The sequence below is a fragment of the Hyla sarda genome, chromosome 3 (genome assembly GCF_029499605.1).
Source record: "Hyla sarda isolate aHylSar1 chromosome 3, aHylSar1.hap1, whole genome shotgun sequence".
NCBI classification, from domain to species: Eukaryota; Metazoa; Chordata; class Amphibia; order Anura; family Hylidae; genus Hyla; species Hyla sarda.
The window spans coordinates 263,669,910-263,695,986 of record NC_079191.1 but is presented as its reverse complement, the minus strand read 5'-3'; the positions used below and the strand labels follow the sequence as shown (position 1 = coordinate 263,695,986).

Sequence of the window (26,077 nt, the reverse complement as noted above, 5' to 3'; positions counted from 1 at the left end):
CCTACCCCAGCATCTGTCTCCGGCTCATCAGATGTCTACAAAGTTAAGCAGATCCTTTCTGCAAAAACTGTCAGAGGTAAAAAAAATTTTTGGTCGACTGGGAGGGTTACGGTCCTGAGGAGAGATCTTGGGAACCTGAGGAGAATATCCTGGACCGTGACCTTCTCAGGAGTTTCCTCTCTCGTAAAAGGAGTAAAAGGAGGGGGAGACCAAATGGGGGGGGGTACTGTTACACACGCTGGCCGTGAGCGCATGGTCCCCTTACCTTTTGCTGCCGACGGGGCTGGGACCTTGCCTCTGCTTCCACCTCTCTGCTCCGGCGCATGTGTCCCCATCCCTTAGGGTGTGTGCGCACCGGAGCTTTAAGATTTAAAGGGCCATTACGCTCATTAGTGTAACCATTCGTGTCTTGTTGATAAATTCCTCCACCCTCCTCAGTTCTCTGCCGGATCTTTGTTGCCTTGTGCCCTAGAGAAAGCGTTCCTTTGTATTGCCTTGCCGTGTACCAGATCTCCTGCTCTTGTGACCTTGCTTCTCTGCCGCCTGCCTACTGAACTTCTGCTACGTCCCGACTACGCTACTGTGCTGCCTGCCCTGTCCTACAGCTATCCTGACTACGAGTTGTCTCATCCGTTTTGTGTTTCGCATCTCCTCAGCCGCCTGTGTGGTCGAGCCGTTGCCGGGGGTTACGACCTGGGTGTTGCCTGCAGCAGCAAGCCCATCCTGCTTTGCAGCGGGCTCTGGTGAAGACCAGCGGCACCTTAGACTCCGTTTCCTGGCACGGTCCGAGTCATCTGCAACACAGGTCCAGCGGATCCACATACACCGGAGTTCCTGTCTTCAGAAACGTGAGTGTTACAAACATGTTATTTTACTAGTCTGGACTTTCACAGATGTGGCAATACTAATGAAATTTTTGTTATGCTTTATTAATATTTTAAATTCGATTTTTTTTCCTTTTTATATACAATAAATGGAAAAAGCTGAGGTTTGAATAGTTAATATTTTTATATTATATACACCCTCACATTTTTTTAAATATTTTTGTATACTTTTAATGTGACAACACAGAAGAAATGACACTCTGCTACAATGTAGTGAGTGCACTGTTACGCCTAGCGCTCCGGGTCCCCGCTCCTCCCCGGAGCGCTCACGGCGTCTTTCTCCCTGCAGCTCCCCGGTCAGTCCCGCTGACCGGGAGCGCTGCACTGTCATGGCCGTTGGGGATGCGATTCGCACAGCGGGACGCGCCCGCTCGCGGATCGCATCCCAGGTCACTTACCCGTTCCCGTCCCCTGCTGTCATGTGCTGGCGCGCGCGGCTCCGCTCTCTAGGGCGCGCGCGCGCCAGCTCCCTGAGACTTAAAGGGCCAGTGCACCAATGATTGGTGCCTGGCCCAATCAGCTTAATTGGCTTCCACCTGGTCCCTGACTATATCTAACCTCCTCCCATGCACTCCCTTGCCGGATCTTGTTGCCCTTGTGCCTAGTGAAAGCGTTTTGTGTGTCTAAAGCCTGTGTACCAGAACTTCTGCTATCCACCCTGACTACGAACCTTGCCGCCTGCCCCCGACCTTCTGCTACGTCCGACCTTGCTTCTGTCTACTCCCTTGTACCTCGCCTATCATCAGCAGCCAGAGAGGTGAGCCGTTGCTAGTGGATACGACCTGGTCACTACCGCCGCAGCAAGACCATCCCGCTTTGCGGCGGGCTCTGGTGAAAACCAGTAGTGACTTAGAACCGGTCCACTAGCGCGGTCCTCGCCAATCCCTCTCTGGCACAGAGGATCCACTACCTGCCAGCCGGCATCGTGACATGCACATTCTGTATAACAGTTTAATGTTGTGTTCCCGCAAAATAACTCAACATACAAACATTAATGTCTAAACTAAAGTGAGTACACCCCTAGGTGGAAATGTCCAAATGTAGTCATTTTTTCCCCCTGATGTCATGAGACTCTTTAGTGTTACAAGGTCTCAGGTGTAAATGGGGAGCAGGTGCTGTAGATTGGGAGTTATCGCTCTTACACTCTGTAATACTGGTCATTTGAAGTTCAAAATGGCACCTTATGGCAAAGAACTCTCTAAGAATCTGAAAAAAGAATTGTTGCTCTACATAAAGATGGCATAGGCTACAAGAAGATTGCAAAGACCTTGAAACTGAGCAGCAGCATGGTAGGTAAGACCATACAGCGGTTTCAAAGGACAAGTTCCACTCAGAACAGGCTTTGCCATGGTTGACCAAAAAAGTTGAGTACACGTGCTCATATCCACAGGATATCCTTGAGAAATATATGTATCAGTGCTGCCAGCATTGCTATAGAGGATAAAGCAGTGGGGGTGGGGTCAGCTTGTCAGTTCTCAGACCATACACCGCACAGTGCACCAAATTAGTCTGCATGGCTGTTGTGGGTGCTCTTATATGGACAATAGAAGTACCAGAGAGAATTTAAATATGGCACTCACCCAGGTATGATGCAAGTAAAAGTACTCTTTATTTCATAGTCCACAAAGGGGTGCACAGAGTGGGTGGGGAGGGACAAGAACAGGAGCTCCGTATAGCTCGTTGGTCCAACGGTGCAGTTTCGCGGCTGATGTGCTTGGTCACGCCCAAAAAGTAAATATTTGCATTACATCGGTCCTGCTTTGTATTTTTTTTTAAAGGTAACCTATTCTGATAATAGAAATTAAAGGGAAGATGACAGCCTGTTCACCTGCACTAAACCTTATACACTGGGTTATAGTGCGGGTGAACAGGAGTAGAAAGAGGGATCACTTCCAGAAATTCATGAAGTAGTTAAGAAGATATTGTCCACCTTAGCTTGAATGCAGAGCAGCTTTGCTGCGCAATAGAGGCTGGTTACCCTTCCCAGCCTCCTCTTGTATGCCACTCACTGTCCGCCCATTATTTGAATATTCATTACTATTCAATCTCATGTCCTAGTGACGTGAGAGTCTGCAGTCATGTGAGCGCTCTGCTCTTCACAAAAGCAGAGCGCTCACAAGACGTAGGCTCTCGTGTCACAAGGACATGAGAGCAAATAAGTCTTATTCGTATGTTTAGCCTAGTTCATGCTGAAAAGCATATCCTAAAATCTTCCTCTGTAAGTTAAACACATTACCAGCTGCACAAATTTCAGTCCTGTCTGGATACTGCGTTATGTACAATATATAAGTGTAGATAACAGGTAATATCCTAGAGCCATGCTTTTTAAGCACACAGAGCATTTCCTAGACTTGATAAAATTGTATTCATTTTTCAACAGACAACTAGGTCTGTACAATCTTTCAACTGATGGATATTTTCATTCACTGACAACAAATAGTGATCTTGAAAATGTTGAAGAAATTATATTCAAAATATATTGCAAACTTGCATAAGTTGCATTAACCCAGAAAAAAACTCCAATAAGTAACATGTAATTCATCAATTAACTGTCTTATAAATTTTAGAAACTGGTAAATACCTAGTGGTCGCTTCTTTTCCTTTTTAAGTCCAAGACCCAAGCCTAATCCAAGTGACATCACAACCAATGCAACAAGAAGCACCTGAAAGATAAAAAATAGAATGTAAAAAATGATTTAATGTGATCACTTCATATTATCTCAGTTATTTTACATATAATTTACATGCCATACAGTTGTCTATCAACCCCTGTTACAGTGAACTGACATACGGCAGATGTGCTACAGAAGTAAATGTTATCAGATGTACAGAACTTATATCCAGTCACAGAAATTTCTGAAACAAATATACAAATGCAAATCTATAGTGACATGATGCTACGGCATCAACATCCTGTTATACCATCCCGTTTGACATTTATTTTTGTTCAAAAGAAAAAGAAAAAACTTGCAAACTTGCATAAAGTTAACACATTTGAAACATTGTTCCCATCTAATTATATGCAGAAATAGAAAAATTGGCAAATGGGAGGTTCTCAAGGACTACTTATATGTAATGTTGTGAATGAGAATTGGACGGACAGTGATTTATTGTTAGTGGGACTATATGTGTGAGTCAAATATTAGTGTGAATGAATATTGGTAACCAAATATATAGGTATTCTGTATTGTGGGTCAGTTCAATTGGTTTGTAATTTTATAGCTGAAAAGAGTTAATGATAGATATGTGAAGAGGGTAATTATATACAAGGATCAAATGGTGTATATGTAAAAATGTGAGTGTAAAAGGCACATAAGCTAATGTCCAAGGTACAATGCACATTTATTGATCAATACATAAAAATGAAAACCGCGGGAGGGGATGCAGCAAACCCCTCAATAAAATTATAAATAACTATAGATAAAAATACTTTAGTTTAACATATAAATGTTAGTAACAATCAGTGCAATATAGTAAATTTTCTGTCACTGAGGTCAGAGAGGTAGTTGAAGCTGCTCGGTGATATTTGCTGTGCGCTCGCAAGCGCTGCAGTCCCGCAAATTCAGCCCACTCAGTAAGATGGATTGATACTGAACAGATATGCTAGCTGGTAACTTGTTCATTTATGTAATAAAAGTTTAAAAGCAAGAATTAGTGAATCTATAATAATATTAAAATTGGATACACTAACCACTCTTTATCATCACATTTCCAGGAATGCCTTAACCAAGATCCTACCTGTATGACTTTTGCAGCTATACAAACAGTGAAGAAAGATTGGCGTTGTTGTAACCACATAGCAAAGATGTCTCGGATCGAGAATTGCAATATATACGAATTTCAATCACTAGCACCTTATGGTCTAAACTAAGAAATGGATATTTTTGGCTTTCTTTCTTAGACAATTTTACACATGTTATGGATATAAAAAAAAAAAAAATTATACATATATAGTATTCCCATGATATGATATTTTTTTTAAATATGATATATTCATCATTATGATTATGTTTTAATTCTATTACATAGACATGCTTATAATTTATTTACTGAAGTTCAAAGGACACTGTTTATCCCATGTATACGATTTTAACAAACACGTTTCCAACATGGTACATTTATGCATAGTCTAACATTCAAACATTCCATTTAATTATACATTTATACATGCTTATATGTCTTATTGCACTGATTAACACAGTTTACAGCACATTGAATATCGCTTATATACAGGCTGGGCCATTTATATGGATACACCTTAATAAAATGGGAATGGTTGGTGATATTTACTTCCTGTTTGTGGCACATTAGTATATGTGAGGGGGGAAACTTTTCAAGATGGGTGGTGACCATGGCGGCCATTTTGAAGTCGGCCATTTTGAATCCAACTTTTGTTTTTTCAATAGGAAGACGGTCATTTGACACATCATACTTATTGGGAATTTCACAAGAAAAACAATGATGTGCTTGGTTTTAACATAACTTCATTCTTTCATGAGTTATTTACAAGTTTCTGACCACTTATAAAATGTGTTCAATGTGCTGCCCATTGTGTTGGATTGTCAATGCAACCCTCTTCTCCCACTCTTCACACACTGATAGCAACACCACAGGAGAAATGCTAGCACACGCTTCCAGTATCCGTAGTTTCAGGTGCTGCAGAATGGGCAAAACAAAAATTGGAACAGGACCCTCAGTTTACGCAGATTTTGTTCAGTCATGAGGCAAACTTTTATGTGAATGGTGAAGTTAACAAACAAAACCACCACTATTGGACTGACACTAACCACATTGGATAGATCCCTCCAAGACTTTTGGAACACAAAAATTGATGGTATGGTGTAGTATATGGGGTACAAATATAGTGGGGCCATTCTTCATCAATGGAAACCTCAAGGCCACTGGATATGCCAAATTGCTACATGGTGATGTGTTTCCCTCTTTATGCACTGAAGCTGGCACGTTCCCTGAGTTTTTCCAGCAAGATGGTGTGCCACCCCATTATGGGTGTCAGGTCAGAGCATTCCTAGATGAACAGTTTCCTGGAAAGTGGATTGGTCATCGTGGGCCAGTTGAATGGCCCCCAAGGTCTCCCGATTTGACCCCCTTAAACTTTTATCTTGGGGGTCATCTGAAAGCAATTGTTTATGCTATGAATATACGAGATGTGCAGCACCTGAAACTACGGATACTGGAAGCCTGTGCTAGCATTTCTCCTGCGGTGTTGCTATTAGTGTATGAAGAGTGGGAGAAGAGGGTTGCATTGGCAATCCAACACAATGGGTCAGAAACTTGTAAATAACTCATGAAAGAATAAAGTTATGTTAAAACCAAGCACATCATTGTTTTTCTTGTGAAATTCCAAATAAGTTTGATGTGTCACATGACCCTCTTCCTATTGAAAAAACAAAAGTTGGATTCAAAATGGCCAACTTTAAAATGGCCACCATGGTCACCACCCATCTTGAAAAGTTCCCCCCCTCACATATACTAATGTGCCTCAAACAGGAAGTTAATATCACCAACCATTCCCATTTTATTGAGGTGTATCCATATAAATGGCCCACCCTGTACAATGCTATAGGTATTATTCCATGTGTCCTACCAAATTTCCTACTAAGACTTAAATCCATTCTGGCTTTCAGGTCTGCTTTTGTCCACTACCTATGTCCAAGGTACATCATGTTTTGCAAATAACCATTTTTACCCTTTATAAAGAGCAGTCAATTGCAAGTCACCTTATCACTGATGAAGGACCTAGAGTGTCCAAAATGCGTCTGATCCAACACACAAAGAACATTAGTTGCACTATTGCTCTACCTTATCAGTACCAGAACTAAGTAAATACCGGGTCATCAAGTATCGCTACCACCATCATCAGGGTGTGTGCTCCCACAAGGACTTCCAGCTGGTGAACACCCTGAGAAGCGGCTTTTTCAATTTTGGGAGACTTGTCTGTCGGGAGGCAGACTCCGTCACCCGAAGCATAGGAACACCGATATTTCCAGGATATCACAGGATCCCGATCCCCTTCGTGCCACCAAGAAGGACGGGTAAGTACTGGAGATCTACTTCCATTATTGAAGGCTGCCGAGCTGTCTATGCACTCTGCCTGAGATTGTGATTGCAACAATCTCCTCAACACGTTACAAACTATCTGTGGATGCGATACTTGTTTGCTACATACCTGCTACTGTGTGACAAGTTGCCAGATTGTTACTGTGGAACAAGTTACCAGCTAGCATATCCGTTCAGTATTAATCCATCTTACTGAGTGGGCCAAATTTGCAGGACTGCAGCGTTTGCAAGCGCACAGCAAATATCACCGAGCAGATTCAACTACCTCACTGACCTCAGTGACAGAAACTTTACTATATTGCACTATTTTATCTATAGTAATTTATAATTTTAGTGAGGGGTTTGCAAGGGTCCTCCATATCCTAAAGAATCTTCTGAAATATCAAGAGAGATAATGACAAATATGATACAATATTACCAGCTCAGTGGCCCTTTAGGCTAATGAAGCAACATCTATTGTACGTATGTAAAAGATTAATGCTAATGCAGCAAACACAAAACACAGATGCCACATCTTACTGACTTTAGGGCTTTGCAAATAAATCCTTTAATACTAAATTAGTTACAAGTCAAGCAGCTATAACTAAATGCAGTAACAATCTCTTTAGTATTTACTGCCCAACCTATTTCTATAAAATCTATTGTTACATACAGTAACATCATGTAAATCAGACTCACAGGAGGCTTGAAATCCATTGTCTCCTCTGCTTCCAAATGTCTAAACTACCCTTCTTGTTTGTCTTATTAAATTGATTCCTGCGATTAGGTAATATGCAAATTGTTTTTATTCAGGGAGGTGGCAACTGCAAGGAGGATCTAAACAAACACTTGTTGTGCTAAAAGGTCACCTTTATAAGACAAATCCTTTAAGATAAAAAAAATATATATATATCCATTTTTGATTTACAGCAAGTCATGAAACTAGTTGGTAAGTGCATGTTCTCTCCAATCTTCAACATATTTATATATATATATATATATATATATATATATATATACAATCTATGTTGTGTGTGATATGTGTATATGTATGTTCCAGTATAACTATCGAATGGCACACATTTCTTTTTTTTTATATTAGTCTTTCAAAAAGAAAATAACACACATTTTTGCATTTGTACAAAATAATAAAGAAAAAATGAAAATGAAATAGAAACAAAACAACAATATAGAAGGGATACAAAGGTGAAATAGGGATCCCAATAAATGTCTGTACCCAATTTGAATACCGCTATACAGGAAGGACAATAAAATGATAGATTGTGTATCCGAAACTAGTCTTAATAGAGCTAGACCATATCTAATATTAGTGTAAGAAACTAGAGCAGAAAAGCCCCATAATAATAGCTTATACGTCCTAGTTAACGAAAAAAAACATGGGAATGAAAATATCCTTTTAATTAGATGTAGATTGTCTATAGAGGGTAGAGAGGTTATAATCATCAAGGTCAGTCCAGCTAACCTTGCGATTACAAGAGCAAATGGGGATGGAGGATGAAGGTAAACCTATAGATAGAATAAGAAATTGTGGAATTATATGAAGAAGAAAAAAGAAAAAAAACTGAAAAGAAAGAAAGAGTAAAAGAAAAATGGGAGAGCAAAGAGACTGAAATGGAATAGTTCCAAGAAATACCTACATGAACCTTATCAACCGTCACCTCTATTGGGCGTTATTAACTTCTGCAAATTCATCCCATGGGCAACAGATCTTCAAGAATTGTTCAAGACAATTGTCTATACAAGCTGACTGAAAATCCATCCTCCTGACCTCTTTGATTCTTTCAATTAAGGCTCTATATGGTGGGGGTTCAGTACAATTCCACCATTTCGAAATCAGGCATTTAGAGGCTGTTAGGACAAATCGTAATAATGTGGTGTCCCGGTACAGAACATGGTTCTGCACAGTCCTGGAGTTCCCTCAGGTAGAGTCCCTCAAGTCTACAGGGCTCTCCTGCAGGGTCCCCCTAAGTCATTATATGGTATTGTCCTGTATATTAAGTATGTACATCTATTATACGTATTGCACAGTGAATGTAAGTAATATATGAAGGTTGTTAGTACGTTTACACTGTATAGGACCTTCCTAAGGTCATGGGACATTGTCATGTGATATGTGATCACATTATAGTCAGAGTTCCAGAGGCGCAGGTACAGGTAACAAGTTGCAGCCTCATCTAATCTGTAAGTCAAGTCTTCTATGTCTACAAGTCAAGTATCTACTGTCCCTACCAAAGTCATAACATGACTAAGGCCCAGTTGGCGGGCCTTTGTCAACTTTGTCTATCATGTCCTTGTACTGAGGCTATATTTTACAATAAACAGCTCCGATCTGATTCATCTGCGCTGGACATTCCACTCTTTCTAGCTACGTTACAGAGTGGAATGTCCAGCGCATTCCACTCCTTGAGGGAGTAGACACAGAGCTGGAACACTGTGTCTACTATTACAAAGTCATAACAGTAGCACAGTGGCCTGCATCATCATTATTACTACTACAAGTCCAGGCAAGCCTGAGAGTTTCCCTGTGTCCCGATCACCTCTGTGGAAGTTGGCTATTTGTAAAGACTGTTATACTGCCTTCTTCAGTAAAGTTCCAGTTGCATCAAAACCCTGCTTTGGACTCTCATTTAAAATATGCCGTTTTGGGTTGGTTGTCGGAGGGCCCCACACCATACAACCACATCCTGGCGTCACGAACACTAGGGGTTAACAACATCTTTCCCCAGGGGTTAATACCTACTGACCCCACCACTCACACCGCTACACCCCGTGGTCCCGCCATGCAACGGTGGCTCACCACAGTAATTTTTTCTGGAGGATGGACAAGTTTTAGGGCAAAAAATTTAGAAGTAAAATTTCTATGCGTAAGGGGACAATAATGCCTATTACTCTATCAAAGACTGTACCTCCGACCAAAATGTCTAAGAGCCGAGCAGTCCCAGAAAATTTGAGGGAGGGAGCCATTCTCTACAGTGCACCTCCAGCATAGGGAGGATAAATGAGGGAAAATAAGTTTTAGAACATCAGGGGTGTGGTACCAGTGCATTATCATTTTGTATTGGTTCTCCTTGTAAAAAACACTCAAAGATGATTTAGAGGTGTGGGACCATATGGTACATCATTGGAGAGGAGTGAGTTCTTTATTTAGGTAAGTTTCCCACTTGATCATGTAGTGGTGCTTTTGAATAAAGCAATCAGGTGAAAATGACAGGATGTTGTATATTTGTGAAATAAGACCACTAGTAGAAGTGCTATTCTTGCACAACCTCTCAAAGGGAGTTGGGGGGGAGGGGGGGGGGGCTATCATCTAGATTAAACCTTTCTTCCACAAGGTTTAAGTAGGAAGACCAGGAAGACCTTAGTATTCAACTAGTTATTTATAAAGGTGCCTTTGTAAGGCTGAAGAAGCTTTCTGCGAAACAGCGTTGTTGCTCTCTCCTGTCTGTGGACTGCACTAGATTGTAGTGTGCATTGTCCCTGCTGATCTTCGCAAATAAAAGACCAGTTGTTCACACAGTAAACGTGAGTGCTGTCATCATTTCTCATCTTATTGGTTGCATTTGGAGCACTGCAGCACCTGTCTGACTGATGTTTACCATTGGACCCTTAAGAACTAGGGATGCTGTCTGACTTGTATGCAGATGTCTAATTAATATGATTACATTTTTATGTTACAGTTTTTAAGGATGAGTTCACACTGCATTTGTGTCTATTTTTATTCTTATAAATGATAAAAATGTTAACAGATACTTCAAACAGATTTTGACTTACAAAACAAATGGCTTGGAACATATACTTTTTTTTAACTCCATACAAAAGCGCAGTTGACTATGCTTATGTATACAGAAAAGATTAAAAGCAAAGAAGCGGAAATAGTAAAATGCAAGCACAGAAGGTAAATACTGATGCAAAATACTAAGCCAAATGCTGCCATGTGAAAACTGCCTAACTTGTAAACCTCCCCTCCCTGAAAGACCTTATAGATGAAGAGCAGGGAAAAAGCTGTTGGTTCTGGGAGACTGTGTATTGTGGAATATAGACATGCAAATTTTGGGATATACTTATATATACCTATGTGTTCTTTTGATCCAGGTAGTGACATAGTTGCAGATACAAACTGGGCCTCTTATGTGCAGGATAGCTTTTTATGAAGTACCAAGTCCTACAAAACCAGCTGTGTGCAGAAAAAAAGAAGATGGAGATTTATCAAAACCTGTATAGAGGAAGAATAGTGTAGTTGCCCACAGAAACGAGATAAATTATTTTATTTTCCAGAGGCCTTGAATGATGGCGATTCAACCATTTGAGGTGCTGATTTAGAATAGGATTCACAGTATTACAGCATTATCGCTCCCTAAGTGTATTATTTGCCAGCTCTACTTCTTCTCCTCTTCCTCTTGCTATTGGGATTCCTCAGGGATCAGTCCTGGGCCTCTCCTCTTTTCTCTCTACAAAGCCTCCATTTGACAAATTATCAGCAGATTTGACTTTCAGTACCATCTCTACGCTGATGACACCCAGCTTTATATGTTGTCCTGTGATATCACCTGACACTCCTACAAAACAACAGCAACTGCTTCACTGCTGAAACTTAAGCTCTCTAAGGGTAGGGTCACATGTAGCACATCCACAGCGTATTTCACGCTGTCGATGCACCGATAACCATCCCTAGAGTGAGCTCCCTGCTTTGCATATGTGTCCTGCACGTCAGCTCGTAGAAACCATCAACTCCTATGAGCAGACAAACAGGGATCTGCGAGTCTGTAGTAAACTGAATGTGCATGCACAGTTTACCTACAGACATCGTGGTCACTTCCCCTGTTCCCCCTGCGCGTACGCTCGTAGTTTACTACAGACTCGCACATCCCTGTGTGTCTGCTTATAGCGGTGGATTGCTGCTACCAGCAAACAAGCAGGATACACGGGCACAACAGGGAGCTCACTCTAAGGATGGTCATCAGCGTATCCACAGCTTGACCATATCCTAAAACTGAACTTCTTGTATTTCCCCCATCTACTAACCTAAGTGTGTGGTACTACCATCTAGTGATATCTACTAGGCCACATGCCTGCTTTTGGGGATTTGCTACATGCAGATTTTCCTTTTACTCCCTATATTTAGTCCCTTTTATGATCTTATCAGCTACACCTAAACAACATCTCCACTCTTTTCTTACGTATGAAATTCCCTATTTTTTGCTATGATTCTTTCTCGCCTTTACTATTATAACTGTTTACTAATTGGTCTTCTCTTCTTTAAACTCTCCCCTCTTCAGTCCATTCTAAATGCAGCAGCAAGACTCCTCTTCCTCTCCAGCCAATGCACAAATGCTTCCCCCTACAGCGCAGCGCTTAAGTGAGCACCCACAATGAATATTCAAATTGAGCCGGCAAGCCCGCCTCCAGCGTGCATTTCACAGAAGGTGGATGCTGATCTTTGGTGGGACATCTCTGAAGTGAAGGTAAGAATAGGAGTCAGTGACCCCTCATCGGTCTCCTGTTCACCCACACAGGATGACCGTTTTTGTTCAAACATGCCCTAAATGATATCTTTTCAGGCAGGCATATAACATTCCCTGGTCTCCACGCTAGCATTAGCAGGAATTTAGATTTGAACTCATGATTTTTGTTCTGCTGAGGCCGTAGGTTTTTTAGTCCGGCATCCACGAGAGCAGCAACCCAAGAGAGCGACAATTGGACGTAGCTCCCTTATATGGGCAAGGGCTGGACTAACGCTAATTGGTCCATACTGATGTCAATCACCATTACAGAGATTTGCGGGTAACACGTGACCCAAGGACCTATTAAGGTCCTACAACATACCATAGAGGTTACTAGCATGGTCACATGATCGAAGGTCCTGCGACGTTGAACAAGGTAAGTACTATATAGAAATATAGATATAATTATTAAATATAGACATATATTAACATTAAAGTTAGACTTAAAGAGAGGCCACAAGGGGCTGTCCCACCTGAGGAACCCTACCTGAACGTAGTTACTCTGACTTTGGGGACCTCTACACTAGGTACGGTATGCAATACGTTACCGGGACACCACATAACCATGTTTCCTCCCCCTATTATTTAGTGGTGTCCCCTATGCCATATGCACTTTAGACATTTAGAGAAGTGTTCGTTACTGCTTCAGTCACCTTTATGTCATCTACCCTATTTATAAAAGATGGCTGGACTCTTGTATAAATAAAGTACTTTTTGCCTTTTTTCTATTCTTCATAGATTGCAAGCTCTTGTGAGGATCCTCAGTGTTTGTATTAGTAATGTAACACTTATGTTTTAGAAGACAGTAACACCGGTGGATGTGGATCCGCTGGACCTGTGTGGCAGATGACTCGGACCGTACCAGGGAGCGGAGTTTAAGGTGCCGCTGGTTTTCACCAGAACCTGCCGCAAAGTGGGATGGACTTGCTGCGGCAGGTGGCACCCAGGTCGCTACCCCTGGCACGGCTCGACCACACAGGTGGCTGAGGAGATGCGAGGCACAGGAGGGATAAGGCAGCTCATAGTCTGGATAGCAGAAGGTCAGGGCAGGCGGCACAGTAGCGTAGTCAAGATGCAGCAGGAGTTCAGTAGGCAGGCAGCAGAGGAGCTAGGTCAAGCCACAAAGCAGGAGATCAAATACACAGCAAGGCAATACTGAGGAACACTTTCTCTAAGGCACAAGGCAACAAAGATCCGGCAGGGAACTGAGGAGGGTGGAGGAATTTATAAATGAGCCACAGGTGGATTACACTAATGAGCGTATGGCCCTTTAAATCTTAAAGATCCGGTGCGCGTGCGCCCTAGGGGACAGGGACACGCGCCAGAGCAGAGAGGCAGAGGCAGGAGAAACCCCCGTGACGGACTGGAGCTCGCATGCAGGCGCATCCCGTGATGCGAGTCCCAGCACTGTCGGCAGCAGCAGGTAAGGGGACCATGCGCTCACGGCCATTATGTAATGTCTGATTTTTGTCTTTATATGTACCCTCAGAATAGTAAAATGCTGTGGAATATATTGGAATATATTAAGAAATAAATAATAATATTCATATGTGTACAATAAACATAACAACAAAACGCAGAAGGCTAGTTTCCCACTCCCTGCCTTTAGACATTTGATCATAAATTAATGGATCAAATAACTGATCACAACAGATCATAACGGGTGGCCAGTGTTATTTTAATGGACACTCTGTTATATGGCCATCCATTATGATCCATTATTTTATCTGTTATGATCCTTTATTGTCTGCTAATTTTAACCACTTTATGACTTCCTCGTTGTGATACTGTACTGAGCATGCTTAGTAGCAATAATGGATCATAACAGAATATTTAAAAAAAACGGACAATAACGGATGTCATTTGTGAATATCAGTCACCCATAGACTTCAATGTTAAAATTTTAATGTCCGTTATTCCACAGTTATTTTTGATGGGACAAAAATTAATGCATGCAAAGTTATTTGGCCCGTCAAAAATAATGGACAATAGTCATAATGGGCTATAACTGATGATGAAGGATGGTCAAAAAATCCCATTGAAATGAATGGGATTCTTTGATGGCTGTTTTATGGACATTGTGACGGAAGATCATGATGGGAGATTTTGCAGGAACGTGACGGTAGTGTGAAAGGTGCCTAAACCCTGCCTTATCTTTTCAAAGGATCAGTTGGTTTAATTTCACAACAAGGCACTGTATTTTTGAAATGTAATGTGTAGTTAAGAAATTGATTTTAAAACTGAAGGTTTTCAGTATGTTAGTCATGATGTTAGTAGAAGCCCAAATAAGGAGTTGTACATGAAGGATGGTTTGCATGCACAAGATGAGGTTGTAAAATTACTTGGCAGGAAATTTAGAATTTTGTGGACAAATATTCAGTTTCCAGACAGTTAGGCTGAAGTGGTGTGTAGATATATATGAAAACATAGTTTTCTGCTTAACCTCTTCAAGACATAGGGCATATGGATACGCCCTGCATTCCAAGTCCTTAAGGAACGAGGGCGTATCCATACGCCTGTGGGAAATCCGGTCCCCACCGCTAGCCGGTTGGGGACCGGAGCCGGATGCCTGCTGAAATCGTTCAGCAGGCATCTCGGCATATCGCCCAGGGGGGTCATCATGGCCCCCCCATGTCGGCGATCGCAACACATCGCTCATCAATTCAGATGAGCGATGTGCTGCGATTACGTTCCCCGACGCTCGCCCGGCGGGGATCGGAGCCGGATGTCTGCTGATTTCAATCAGCAGACATCCCGGCAGTGTGCCGGAGGAGGTCCGGAGGACCTCCTATATCGGCGATCGCTGCAGGACGCCGGTAACTACTTACCGGCGTTCTGCAGCGGTTCCGGGTCCTCAGGGTCACGTGTGACCCTGTGACCCGGATGTAGATGGTGACTGGTGGTGTAGTATACACCACCAATCACCATCCTTGCTGTACTGGGGGCTGGCATTGCGGCCACCCCCCTCAGTACAGTTGTGATTGGGTGGCCAAAGTGGCCACACCAATCACAATGTAATGGGAGGGGATGGTGGGGGCTAGGAGCACGTTGCTCCGTTCTGCCCGCCATTCCACTCAGATCTGGTGTGCAGGACGGAGCCCCGTGCTGCCTACCATCCCCTCAGTAAAAAAAAAGTGCCCCTGCTCCCTTTCTGTGGCCCCTTGGCACAGAAATCCCCAGGGATAGCTTTAGATTTAGGTAGGGACAGGTTAGGGTTAAAAATTTATTTTTATTTTTTTCCGGCATACCTCAGTGGGTGTCCGTGGGTGCATAGCATCTTTAGTTGCGTGACCCCGGCCCTGCACCCATAGGCGGTCCGTGCCACCAGTAGCAGGAGTGTACTGTGTGGCCGGACCGTACCTGTGTGTGCGGCGTGCCTCACCGCTGTCAGTGATTTATCACTGATCAGCGTTTTTTTTTGTGGTAAAGGCACTTTTTTCGGTTAACGCATATTTTTTTTTTGCACCCATAGGCGGTCCGTGCCACCAATAGCAGGCGTGTACTGTGTGGACGGACCGTACCTGTGTGTGCAGCCTGTCCCACCGCTGTCAGTAATTTATCACTGATCAGCGTTTTTTTTTTGGTTCAGTCGGGTGCATTTTTTTCAGGTTTAAGCGGTTTTTATTTTATTTTTTGTTTTTTTTGTGTGGGGTCTGTGTACAAGCCACCAGCCACTGTTCTGGGCTGAGTGGCCCGACCCCCTCTGACTACTGCGCCCCCTGCTGCCACAAACGCTAATCAGTGCGCACACCACTGATTAGATAAATGCTTTTTTTTTGGCGCAGGGCTTTTTTGCGCTAGAAGTCCCTTTTTTTTTTTTTTTTTTTTTTAAGTCCCCTTTTTTTTTTTCTGTTAGGGCGGGTTAGTTTAGTTAGGTTAGGGAGGGTTAGGGAGGTAGTATCGCACCACACTAAACACAGCACATACACCAATAAAGTGTCCCCCCCCCCCCCCCACACACACACCCGTATCCCCATTAGAGTAGGGAAATGGCCCGCAGAGCGTTTTCGGCGGAGGAGGCATATGCCATAATTGCCTCAGACACCGAGAGCGGCTCAGAGTACGATGAAGACCCCACCTTCCTTATTTCATCGTCCTCCTTATCATCTAGTTCAGATGATGAGCCACCAAGGCGGCGGAGACGCCGCCGTGCGGTGCCGCAAACCTCCTCTGCCCTTGACCCTGTGCCCCATGCTAGTAAGAGTCCCCCTGGCACTCATACTAGTGAAGCCCCCCTGCCAAGGTCACTGGTACCTCGTACCGGAGAACTTGTCTGGGCTGAGCCAGCGGACCACGAGCCCGTGATTCCTGAGTTTGTTGGCGACTCAGGAATCAAGATTAACATCGCCGGGTTCACTGAAAAGGACTTTTTCGGTAATTTTTTCAGTGACGACTTTGTTAATCTAATGGTTACACAGATGAATCTGTATGCCCAACAGTTCGTCGCCGCTAACCCGGGCTCACTTTTAGCTAGACCCGGCGGCTGGACTCCAGTCGATGCAGCCGAAATGAGGACCTTTTGGGGCCTCGTGCTGCATATGGGTCTAGTTAAAAAACGCAGTGTCAGGCAATATTGGAGTGGGGACGTCTTTTACCAGACACCCCTCTACAGTATGGCCATGGCACGTTCCCGGTTGGAGGCCATTCGGAGATGTTTGCATTATGCTGATAATGCGGCATGTCCCCCCAGAACTGCATAAAATCAGGCCGGTCATCAATCACTTCGGGGACAGATTTTGGGAGGCCTATGTCCCTGGAAGGCAGGTCGCTATTGATGAGTAGCTCATCAGCTTTAAGGGGAGACTCAGCTTCCGGCAATACATCCCTACCAAGTGAGCGCGGTATGGCGTGAAGATGTATAAACTTTGCGAGAGTACCTCCGGGTACACTTGCAAGTTAATGGTGTATGAGGGACGAGATTCCCGCCTTGAACCCCCAGATTGTTCCCCCACTCTGGGTGTTAGTGGGAAAATCGTTTGGGGCCTTTTGCACCCATTGCTAGATAAAGGTTACCACCTTTACGTGGAAAAGTTTTATACTAGTATCCCTCTCTTCACATCCCTCGCCGCCAGATCCACGCTCGCTTGTGGGACAGTCCGGAAGAATCAAAGAGGCCTTCCTTCCTATCCCCTGCAGACTACTATCCCCCGGGGTGAGTCCCGTGCCTTTTCCCATGAGAACATGTTGTTGGTCCGGTATAAGGACAAGAGGGATGTCCTTATGCTCACCACTATTCATGGGAATGGCAGCACCCCTGTCCCTGTGCGAGGTACCGTGGGACCGGTCCTCAAGCCCGATTGTATTCCGGACTACAATCGATTTATGGGGGGAGTTGATCTTTCTGATCAAGTCCTCAAGCCATATAATGCCATGCGGAAAACAAAGATATGGTACAAAAAAGTTGCGGTCTACATGGTACAGGTTGCCATGTACAACTCTTTTGTACTGTACAAGTACGCTGGCAACACAGGGACATACCTGGAGTTCCAAGAGGAAGTTCTAAAGGCCCTCATCTTTGGTGACCGCCAAAGAGCGGGTCAGAGCACCTCTGGAACTTCAGGTCCCCGGATCGTCCCCGGCCAACACTTTCCAGGTGTGATCCCCCACACTGGAAAGAAGGGACGATCTCAGAAGAAATGCAGAGTGTGTCGCAAGAGGGGGATTCGGAAGGACACCACCACTCAATGCGACACTTGCCCCGATCATCCGGGCCTCTGCATAGGCTGCTTCATGGAGTACTACATTTTCCATCCTTTGCCCTAATTTTCATTCCCCACAATTCGACTCCAATGTACCAGTCCAGGGTACATTGTCTTCCAAATTTTATACCAACCAACCCCCCCCCCCCCCCCCCAAAAAAAAACAAACAAAAAAAAAAAAACTTTTTCTCAATATCCCCTACCCCCAGTATCTTTTTTTTTCCATATGGGGTGTTTTCTGAATCGGGAGAAATTGGGCTTCAAATTTTGGGGGGTATTTTCTGCTTTAACCATTTAAAAAATGTAAAATTTTTGAGAAACCAAGCATTTTAGGTAAAAAAATATACATATTTTTTTTACATATGCAAAAGTCGTGAAAGCCCTGTGGGGTATTAAGGTTCACTTTACCCCTTGTTACATTCCCCAAGGGGTCTAGTTTCCAAAATGGTATGCCATGTGTTTTTTTTTTTGCTGTCCTGGCACCATAGGGGCTTCCTAAATGCAACATGCCCCCCAAAAACCATTTCAGAAAAACGTACTCTCCAAAATCCCCTTGTCGCTCCTTCCCTTCTGAGCCCTCTACTGTGCCCGCAGAACACTTTACATAGACATATGAGGTATGTGCTTACTCGAGAGAAATTGGGCTACAAATACAAGTAAAAATTTTCTCCTTTTACCCCTTGCAAAAATTCAGAAATTGGGTCTACAAGAACATGCGAGTGTAAAAAATGAAGATTTAGAATTTTCTCCTTCACTTTGCTGCTATTCCTGTGAAACACCTAAAGGGTTAACACACTGACTGAATGTCATTTTGAATACTTTGGGGGGTGCAGTTTTTATAATGGGGTAATTTGTGGGGTATTTCTAATATGAAGACCCATCAAATCCACTTCAAAACTGAACTGGTCCCTGAAAAATAGCGAGTTTGAAAATTTTGTGAAAAATTGGAAAATTGCTGCTGAACTTTGAAGCCCTCTGGTGTCTTCCAAAAGTAAAAACTCATACATTTTATGATGCAAAAATAAAGTGGACATATTGTATATGTGAATAATAAAAAAAAAAAATTGGAATATCCATTTTCCTTACAAGCAGAGAGTTTCAAAGTTTGAAAAATGCTAAATTTTAAATTTTTTCATGAAATTTTGGGATTTTTCACCAAGAAAGGATGCAAGTTACCACAAAATTTTACCACTGAGTTAAAGTAGAATATGCCACGAAAAAACAATCTCGGAATCAGAATGATAACTAAAAGCATCCCAGAGTTATTAATGTTTAAAGTGACAGTGGTCAGATCTTCAAAAAACGCTCTGGTCCTTAAGACCTAAATGGGCTTGGTCCTGAAGGGGTTAATGAATTTAATTGATGTTGGAGAATAAAATAAAATGTAATATTAATAATAGTAATATTCTTCATACATTATATATGTACTTATGCTTGTAGCTTAGACCGCAAGCGCTGCGAGGTTATGAATATAATAATATTTGGATCTGGTTGTGGCAACAGAGAGATGGTCCAAGTATTGTAATTTTTTTCCTTCTGCATTGACTGCGGGATCTAAAAAGTATATGTGACTGTTCTGCGGTTAACATGCAATCTGGACAGACAGAGAAATTAAACTCAAGATGAGAGATAAATAACGTTTGTTATTATAGGTTACAGGGAGCACCAAGAGGAGGAGCCAAAGGGGACTGGTGAGTATTTTATTATTAACCCCTTAAGGACGCAGGACGTAAATGTACGTCCTGGTGAGGTGGTACTTAACGCACCAGGACGTACATTTACGTCCTAAGCATAACCGCGGGCATCGGAGCGATGCCCGTGTCATGCGCGGCTGATCCCGGCTGCTGATCGCAGCCAGGGACCCGCCGGCAATGGCCGACGCCCGCGATCTCGCGGGCGTCCGCCATTAACCCCTCAGGTGCCGGGATCAATACAGATCCCGGCATCTGCGGGAGTTCGCGATTTAAATGAACGATCGGATCGCCCGCAGCGCTGCTGCGGGGATCCAATCATTCAGAACGCCGGACGGAGGTCCCCTCTCCTTCCTCCGTCCGGCTCCCGGCGTCTCCTGCTCTGGTCTGAGATCGAGCAGACCAGAGCAGAAGATAGCCGATAACACTGATCTGTTCTATGTCCTATACATAGAACAGATCAGTATTAGCAATCATGGTATTGCTATGAATAGTCCCCTATGGGGACTATTCAAGTGTAAAAAAAAATTTAAAAAAATGTAAAAGTAAAAGTAAAAAAAAAGTGAAAAATCCCCTCCCCCAATAAAAAAGTAAAACGTCCGTTTTTTCCTATTTTACCCCCAAAAAGCGTAAAAAACATTTTTTATAGACATGTTTGGTATCGCCGCGTGTGTAAATGTCCGAACTATTAAAATAAAATGTTAATGATCCCGTACGGTGAACGGCGTGAACGAAAAAAAAAAAAAAGTCCAAAATTCCTACTTTTTTATTACATTTTATTTAAAAAATTATAAAAAATTTATTAAAAGTTTTTTTATATGCAAATGTGGTATCAAAAAAAAGTACAGATCATGGCGCAAAAAATTAGCCCCCATACCGCCGCTTATACGGAAAAATAAAAAAGTTAGAGGTCATCAAAATAAAGGGATTATAAACGTACTAATTTGGTTAAAAAGTTTGTGATTTTTTTTAAGCGTAACAATAATATAAAAATACGTAATAATGGGTATCATTTTAATCGTATTGACCCTCAGAATAAAGAACACACGTCATTTTTACCATAAATTGTACGGCGTGAAAACAAAACCTTCCAAAATTTGCAAAATTGCGTTTTTCGTTTTAATTTCCCCACAAAAATAGTGTTTTTGGTTGCGCCATACATTTTATGATATAATGAGTAATGTCATTACAAAGGACAACTGGTCGCGCAAAAAACAAGCCCTCATACTAGTCTGTGGATGAAAATATAAAAGAGTTATGATTTTTAGAAGGCGAGGAGGAAAAAATGAAAACGTAAAAATTAAATTGTCTGAGTCCTTAAGGCCAAAATGGGCTGAGTCCTTAAGGGGTTAAAGGGGGCAAAAAAGGCATGGACCCCCATGATCAGGCACTTATTCCATATACTTTGGATAGGGGCTAAATTTCCTTTAACAGCACTACCCCTCAAATGTAAAGTGCACTGCATAAAAACAAAAAAACCAAACTTTTGGTTTTCTTTTAAATTTTCCACTACAAATATTTTTTCATTGCTCTGTACATTTTATGATAAAATTAAAGGTGTAATTACAAAGTATTATTAGTCTGGCAAAAAACAAGCTCTAATGTGGGTAAGAGAATGGAAAAATAAAAGAGTTATAGCTCCTAAAAGGTTAGGAGGAATAAACGAAAATGCAAAAATGGAAATTGGCTGGGCAAAATAGGATTTGTCCTTAAAGGGGTACTCCCACCCTAGACATCTTATCCCCTATCCAAAGGATAGGGGATAAGATGTCTGATCGCGGGGGTCCCACCGCTGGGGACCCCCGCATTATTGCATGCGGCACCCACCTGGTTTTTCACCGGAACCGCTGGAGGGTCTGAGTCGCGACTCCGGGAACGGAAGTCCGTGATGTCAGGACGTCAGGACTGTGTGACATCATGCCCATCCCCTCAATACAAGTCTATGGGAGGGGACGTGACGTCACACGGGGGCGGAGTCCTGACGTCACGGACTTCCGCTCCCGGAGTCACGACTCAGACCCTCCAGCGGTTCCGGTGAAAAACCAGGTGGGTGCCGCATGCAATAATGCGGGGGTCCCCAGTGGCGGGACCCCCGCGATCAGACATCTTATCCCCTATCCTTTGGATAGGGGATAAGATGTCTAGGGTGGGAGTACCCCTTTAAGGGATTAATTGTATTTGGACACATTTAGTTCAACTACGAAATGCTGTTTTTAATGCTCCCCATGAATAGTAGAAACAGGTTTCTATACTCCTATTTAGGTAATTAAGCTTTAAAACACATTTGAGTCTTTCATTTGTATGATGACAAAAGGTTCTCCTCTCCAGAGATAATCACCTGCATAGAACATAAGTCAATAGCAGACCAGCTGCACATCTATCAGCTCAGATTACTAAGAACCCACCCAAACCTATTCATTTCGTTTGTTTTTGGAAAACATTTCAATTATGCCATAATGTTCATTCCCATATATCTGGCTTAGTATGTATACTGCATATTGCTATAATTTTGCCAATGACTGATTTATGTGATTGTTTTATATCTGTAGACTGTGTTGACAGGTTGCCTTGATTCGTCTAAATAGCTGTATAAATTAGAAGTATTTACTGCAATTTGCACGATTGCAGTAAATATTGCGTATCCCAAAAAAACACAGTGGCACCGCAATGTGTGAACACAGCCTAACAGCCTGAAGAATAACATTTGTTTTCCTTACATTAAAGGGGTTGTCTGATGCCAAGAAAGGTTCATCATTGTTTTTCATACGTTGAATAGTAAAACTTATTAATATACTTTTATTTCTATAACTATGAGCAGATTTTACTGCCTGACCTGGTTCTGAAACTTGTCTTTGACAAGATGAGATTCCCAACACAGGCATAGAGCTCACTATGTGTCAGTAAGGCTACTTTCACATTACCGTTGTCACACACGGGGAGAATAGCGGGAGAAAAAATACTGCAAGCACCGTCTTTTTCTTCCACTATTCCTGCTACAAAACAACGTCTGCCTGTTGGACCCCATTGGCTGTAATGGGATCCATCGGAACCCGTTGTTGCCCTGTCCAGATAACGGCCATTAAAGGAGAAAAAAAAGAAGAGGTCTTATCGGCCATTCTGGACAGGGCACAAGGGCAGTGTGAAAGTAGCCTAACAGGGTCCACTGGCTGGTGCAATTGAGGCCTTTTCTCCTTCATGGCTGATGCACAGACAGAGAAAGGGGCCCACTTTGCTCAACTGAGCCAGACAAACAGTACTTTATCACGTCACCAACACACAGGGAGGAGGGAGCTCTTTGCCTGTGTCAGAATGTCAAACATTAAAACTCAGTCTACTATCAGAATAAAGCGTCCGTGGTATTACAGCCCCTTTATACTTAACTCAGCACAGTGCCTCACCATTACCTGCAGCTATGCTTGGTACTGCAGTTCTGACCCACTGGGAGCCACAATGATCAAACATCAATGTTTCAGTCCCTGAAATCCCGGAAATACCTATCTATTTAAAGTTCTATACCTATAATCATTTTCTGGTTGATTTCTGTAACTGACTTTAATCAAGAGAAATAAAAACATAACACATTCTCTAATAAGAAGCATAAAGTCATAAAAAACAGCTCATGGCACTTACCCCAGAAATTATCTTATACTTATTTAGTTGCTTTTTCTTTACAGGTTCTTCCATGGTTAACTGATGAGTTGACTCCATTCCTTTGAAGAAAAGTTAAGCTGTCGTAAAACAGCTGGCAGTAAGAGGCGATCCGTGTATGTCTTATGTGAGGACGTCGTCTTTTTTCTTCCTGCACAGTAGAAGATCCCTGCTTGTGCAATGAGACACTGGGAAGATACCTGAGAAACTTATAACGGGGCAAAGACTAAACAGGTTTATCAGCATGAAGAACGTGGGTTCTGGGGAAAGGGAAAAGATTAGGTCCTAGGGAAAAGATTAAGTTATTTTTATGGACCTAAGGTAAAGTACAAACTGTGATAATAAAGTTACATTACTTCATTACTCGGCTTCAATTCTTTCACTGAAAGCTTTGATAAGTATGCATTTTTATGCCAAAAACCCTTTTTTTCTGCAAGCAATACCACATGTAAGAACTGGTGAAGACTTTGAGAAAGGGAAAAAAAAAAGAGAGTATCGGTGGAGGGGGTCTTATTACTGAAGCACATTTCATTGTATCTGGTTAATGTGTCAGTTAAAAAAAAAAAACACTTCCTGCAAAAAGTCCTGGGATATTGATAGAGATTGGTTGTGTCCTTTTCACAGGGTTTGACTACAGAAATACAAACACCCTTATTCAGGGTCAGCTGCATGCTTTTGCTAACAGTGATCTTATTCAGGTTAAATACTGAGGCTGGGTTCATAGCCTGTTTTTGGCTGCTAGTTTTAGTTATATAAAAAAAAAAACAGCTAAAAAAATAAATAAATAAATAAAAAAAAGCAGTTTTTCCAATGCATTTTTTTTAATGGCTGGAAATACTGGGCACAAAAAAACCTGATAATTGTAAGCAAGTTTGGCAGAAATAAGTAATATGTCAATTAAAAGGGTACTCCGGAGAGAACCACTAGCCATCCCAGGAACTGTCTAGAGCAGGAGCAAATCCCCATAGCAAACCAAGTAATCTGGACAGCTCCTGACATGGAGAGAGGTGGCAGAAGAGAGCACTGAAAAGACTACACCCCTTTCTCTTGAGCATAGAGCAGCTAATAAGTACTGGAAAGCTTGAGAATGCCCATTTAATTTTATGGCAATATAAAATCATCTTCACCTCCCAGACGGCACATAAACATTTCATTGAAGCAAAAAACACAATCAAAATAGTTTTATACAGATATGGCCGAATGTAAATCAAAATAAGACTTACCCTAATTGAGGATCCCCCCCCCTTGAGAAATACAGCACAAATATAATTATAGCCATATGTTATATGTAATATAGCAGAACAGTGGTTATCCCATAATTCTAAAAAAAGAAAAAAAGAAAAAGACCAGAATTTTTAGATATATATGTGGTGTCCCGGTACCGTATTGCATACTGTACCTTGTATGGTGGTCCCCAAAGTCAGAGTTACTACGTTCAGGTAGGGTCCCCCAGGTGGGACAGCCCCTAGTCGCCTCCTCCTTTTCTAATTTCATAATGCTATAATGTATATATTTAATAATGTGTATACTTAACATAGTGTATATTAGTCTACTTACCTTGTTTGCGTCGCAGGACCTTCAGTCATGTGACCATGTTAATTCCTCAGCATAACCTAAACCGTGAGTTGAAATCTCAATCCCCGCTAAAGCTAGCGTGATTACTGGACTAAATCTAAACCCCTAAATCCAGTGGATCACCGCGACAATTATCTTCCTAAGCTCAATAGACTCACAAGGTCCCAACCACTTGTCAAGCTCTAATAGACTCTGTTATATGGACTGTTCCTGTTCATTATTGCCTAAAATCTTCAGTAAAAGTTCCGACAAGTTTCTGCAAATCTCCGGTGGTGGACAATCAATTATTTCCTATCTCCCTATCGCTTTTGGGAAGGGTGGCGGTAGGACAAGCATACAGAGAATAGCCCTCACCCTGGCGTCACGAATAGAAAGGGTTAGACAGGCACCATTGGTAACCGCACTGTTACGCCGAGCGCTCCGGGTCCCCGCTCCTCCCCGGAGCGCTGGCAGCATCCTCTCATTCGCAGCGCCCCGGTCAGACCTGCTGACCGGGTGCGCTGTAATATCACTCCCAGCCGGGATGCGATTCGCGATGCGGCAGGCGCCCGCTCGCGATGCGCGTCCCGTTCCCGTTCCTGTCTTGTCCCGGCGCGCGCGGCCCCGCTCCTTAGGGCGCGCGCGCGCCGGGTCTCTGCAATTTAAAGGGCCACTGCGCCACTGATTGGCGCAGCAGGCTTAATCAGTATGTTCACCTGTGCACTCCCTACTTATACCTCACTTCCCCTGCACTCCCTCGCCGGATCTTGTTGCCATTGTGCCAGTGAAAGCGTTTCCTTGTGTGTTCCTAGCCTGTGTTCCAGACCTCCTGCCGTTGCCCCTGACTACGATCCTTGCTGCCTGCCCTGACCTTCTGCTACGTCCGACCTTGCTCTTGTCTACTCCCTTGTACCGCGCTTATCTTCAGCAGTCAGAGAGGTTGAGCCGTTGCTGGTGGATACGACCTGGTTCCTCTCTGGCACAGAGGATCCACCTCCAGCCAGCCGAATCGTGACACGCAC

The 26,077-nt window shown here is 42.8% G+C and overlaps 1 protein-coding gene across 1 annotated transcript in view; it reads right to left on the bottom strand.

The window, feature by feature from the left end:
* Window positions 1–23,838, bottom strand: part of ENPP3 (ectonucleotide pyrophosphatase/phosphodiesterase 3) — a 178,948-nt gene extending 155,110 nt beyond the window's left edge. The window contains exons 1-2 of the mRNA XM_056563313.1: window positions 23,484–23,838; window positions 3,466–3,547 (exon numbers count right to left, since the gene is read on the bottom strand). Of these exons, the coding sequence (XP_056419288.1) occupies window positions 3,466–3,547; window positions 23,484–23,561 (160 nt within the window). The 5' untranslated portion in view covers window positions 23,562–23,838. The remainder of the gene's footprint in view (window positions 1–3,465; window positions 3,548–23,483) is intronic.
* Window positions 23,839–26,077: the final 2,239 nt, after the last annotated feature.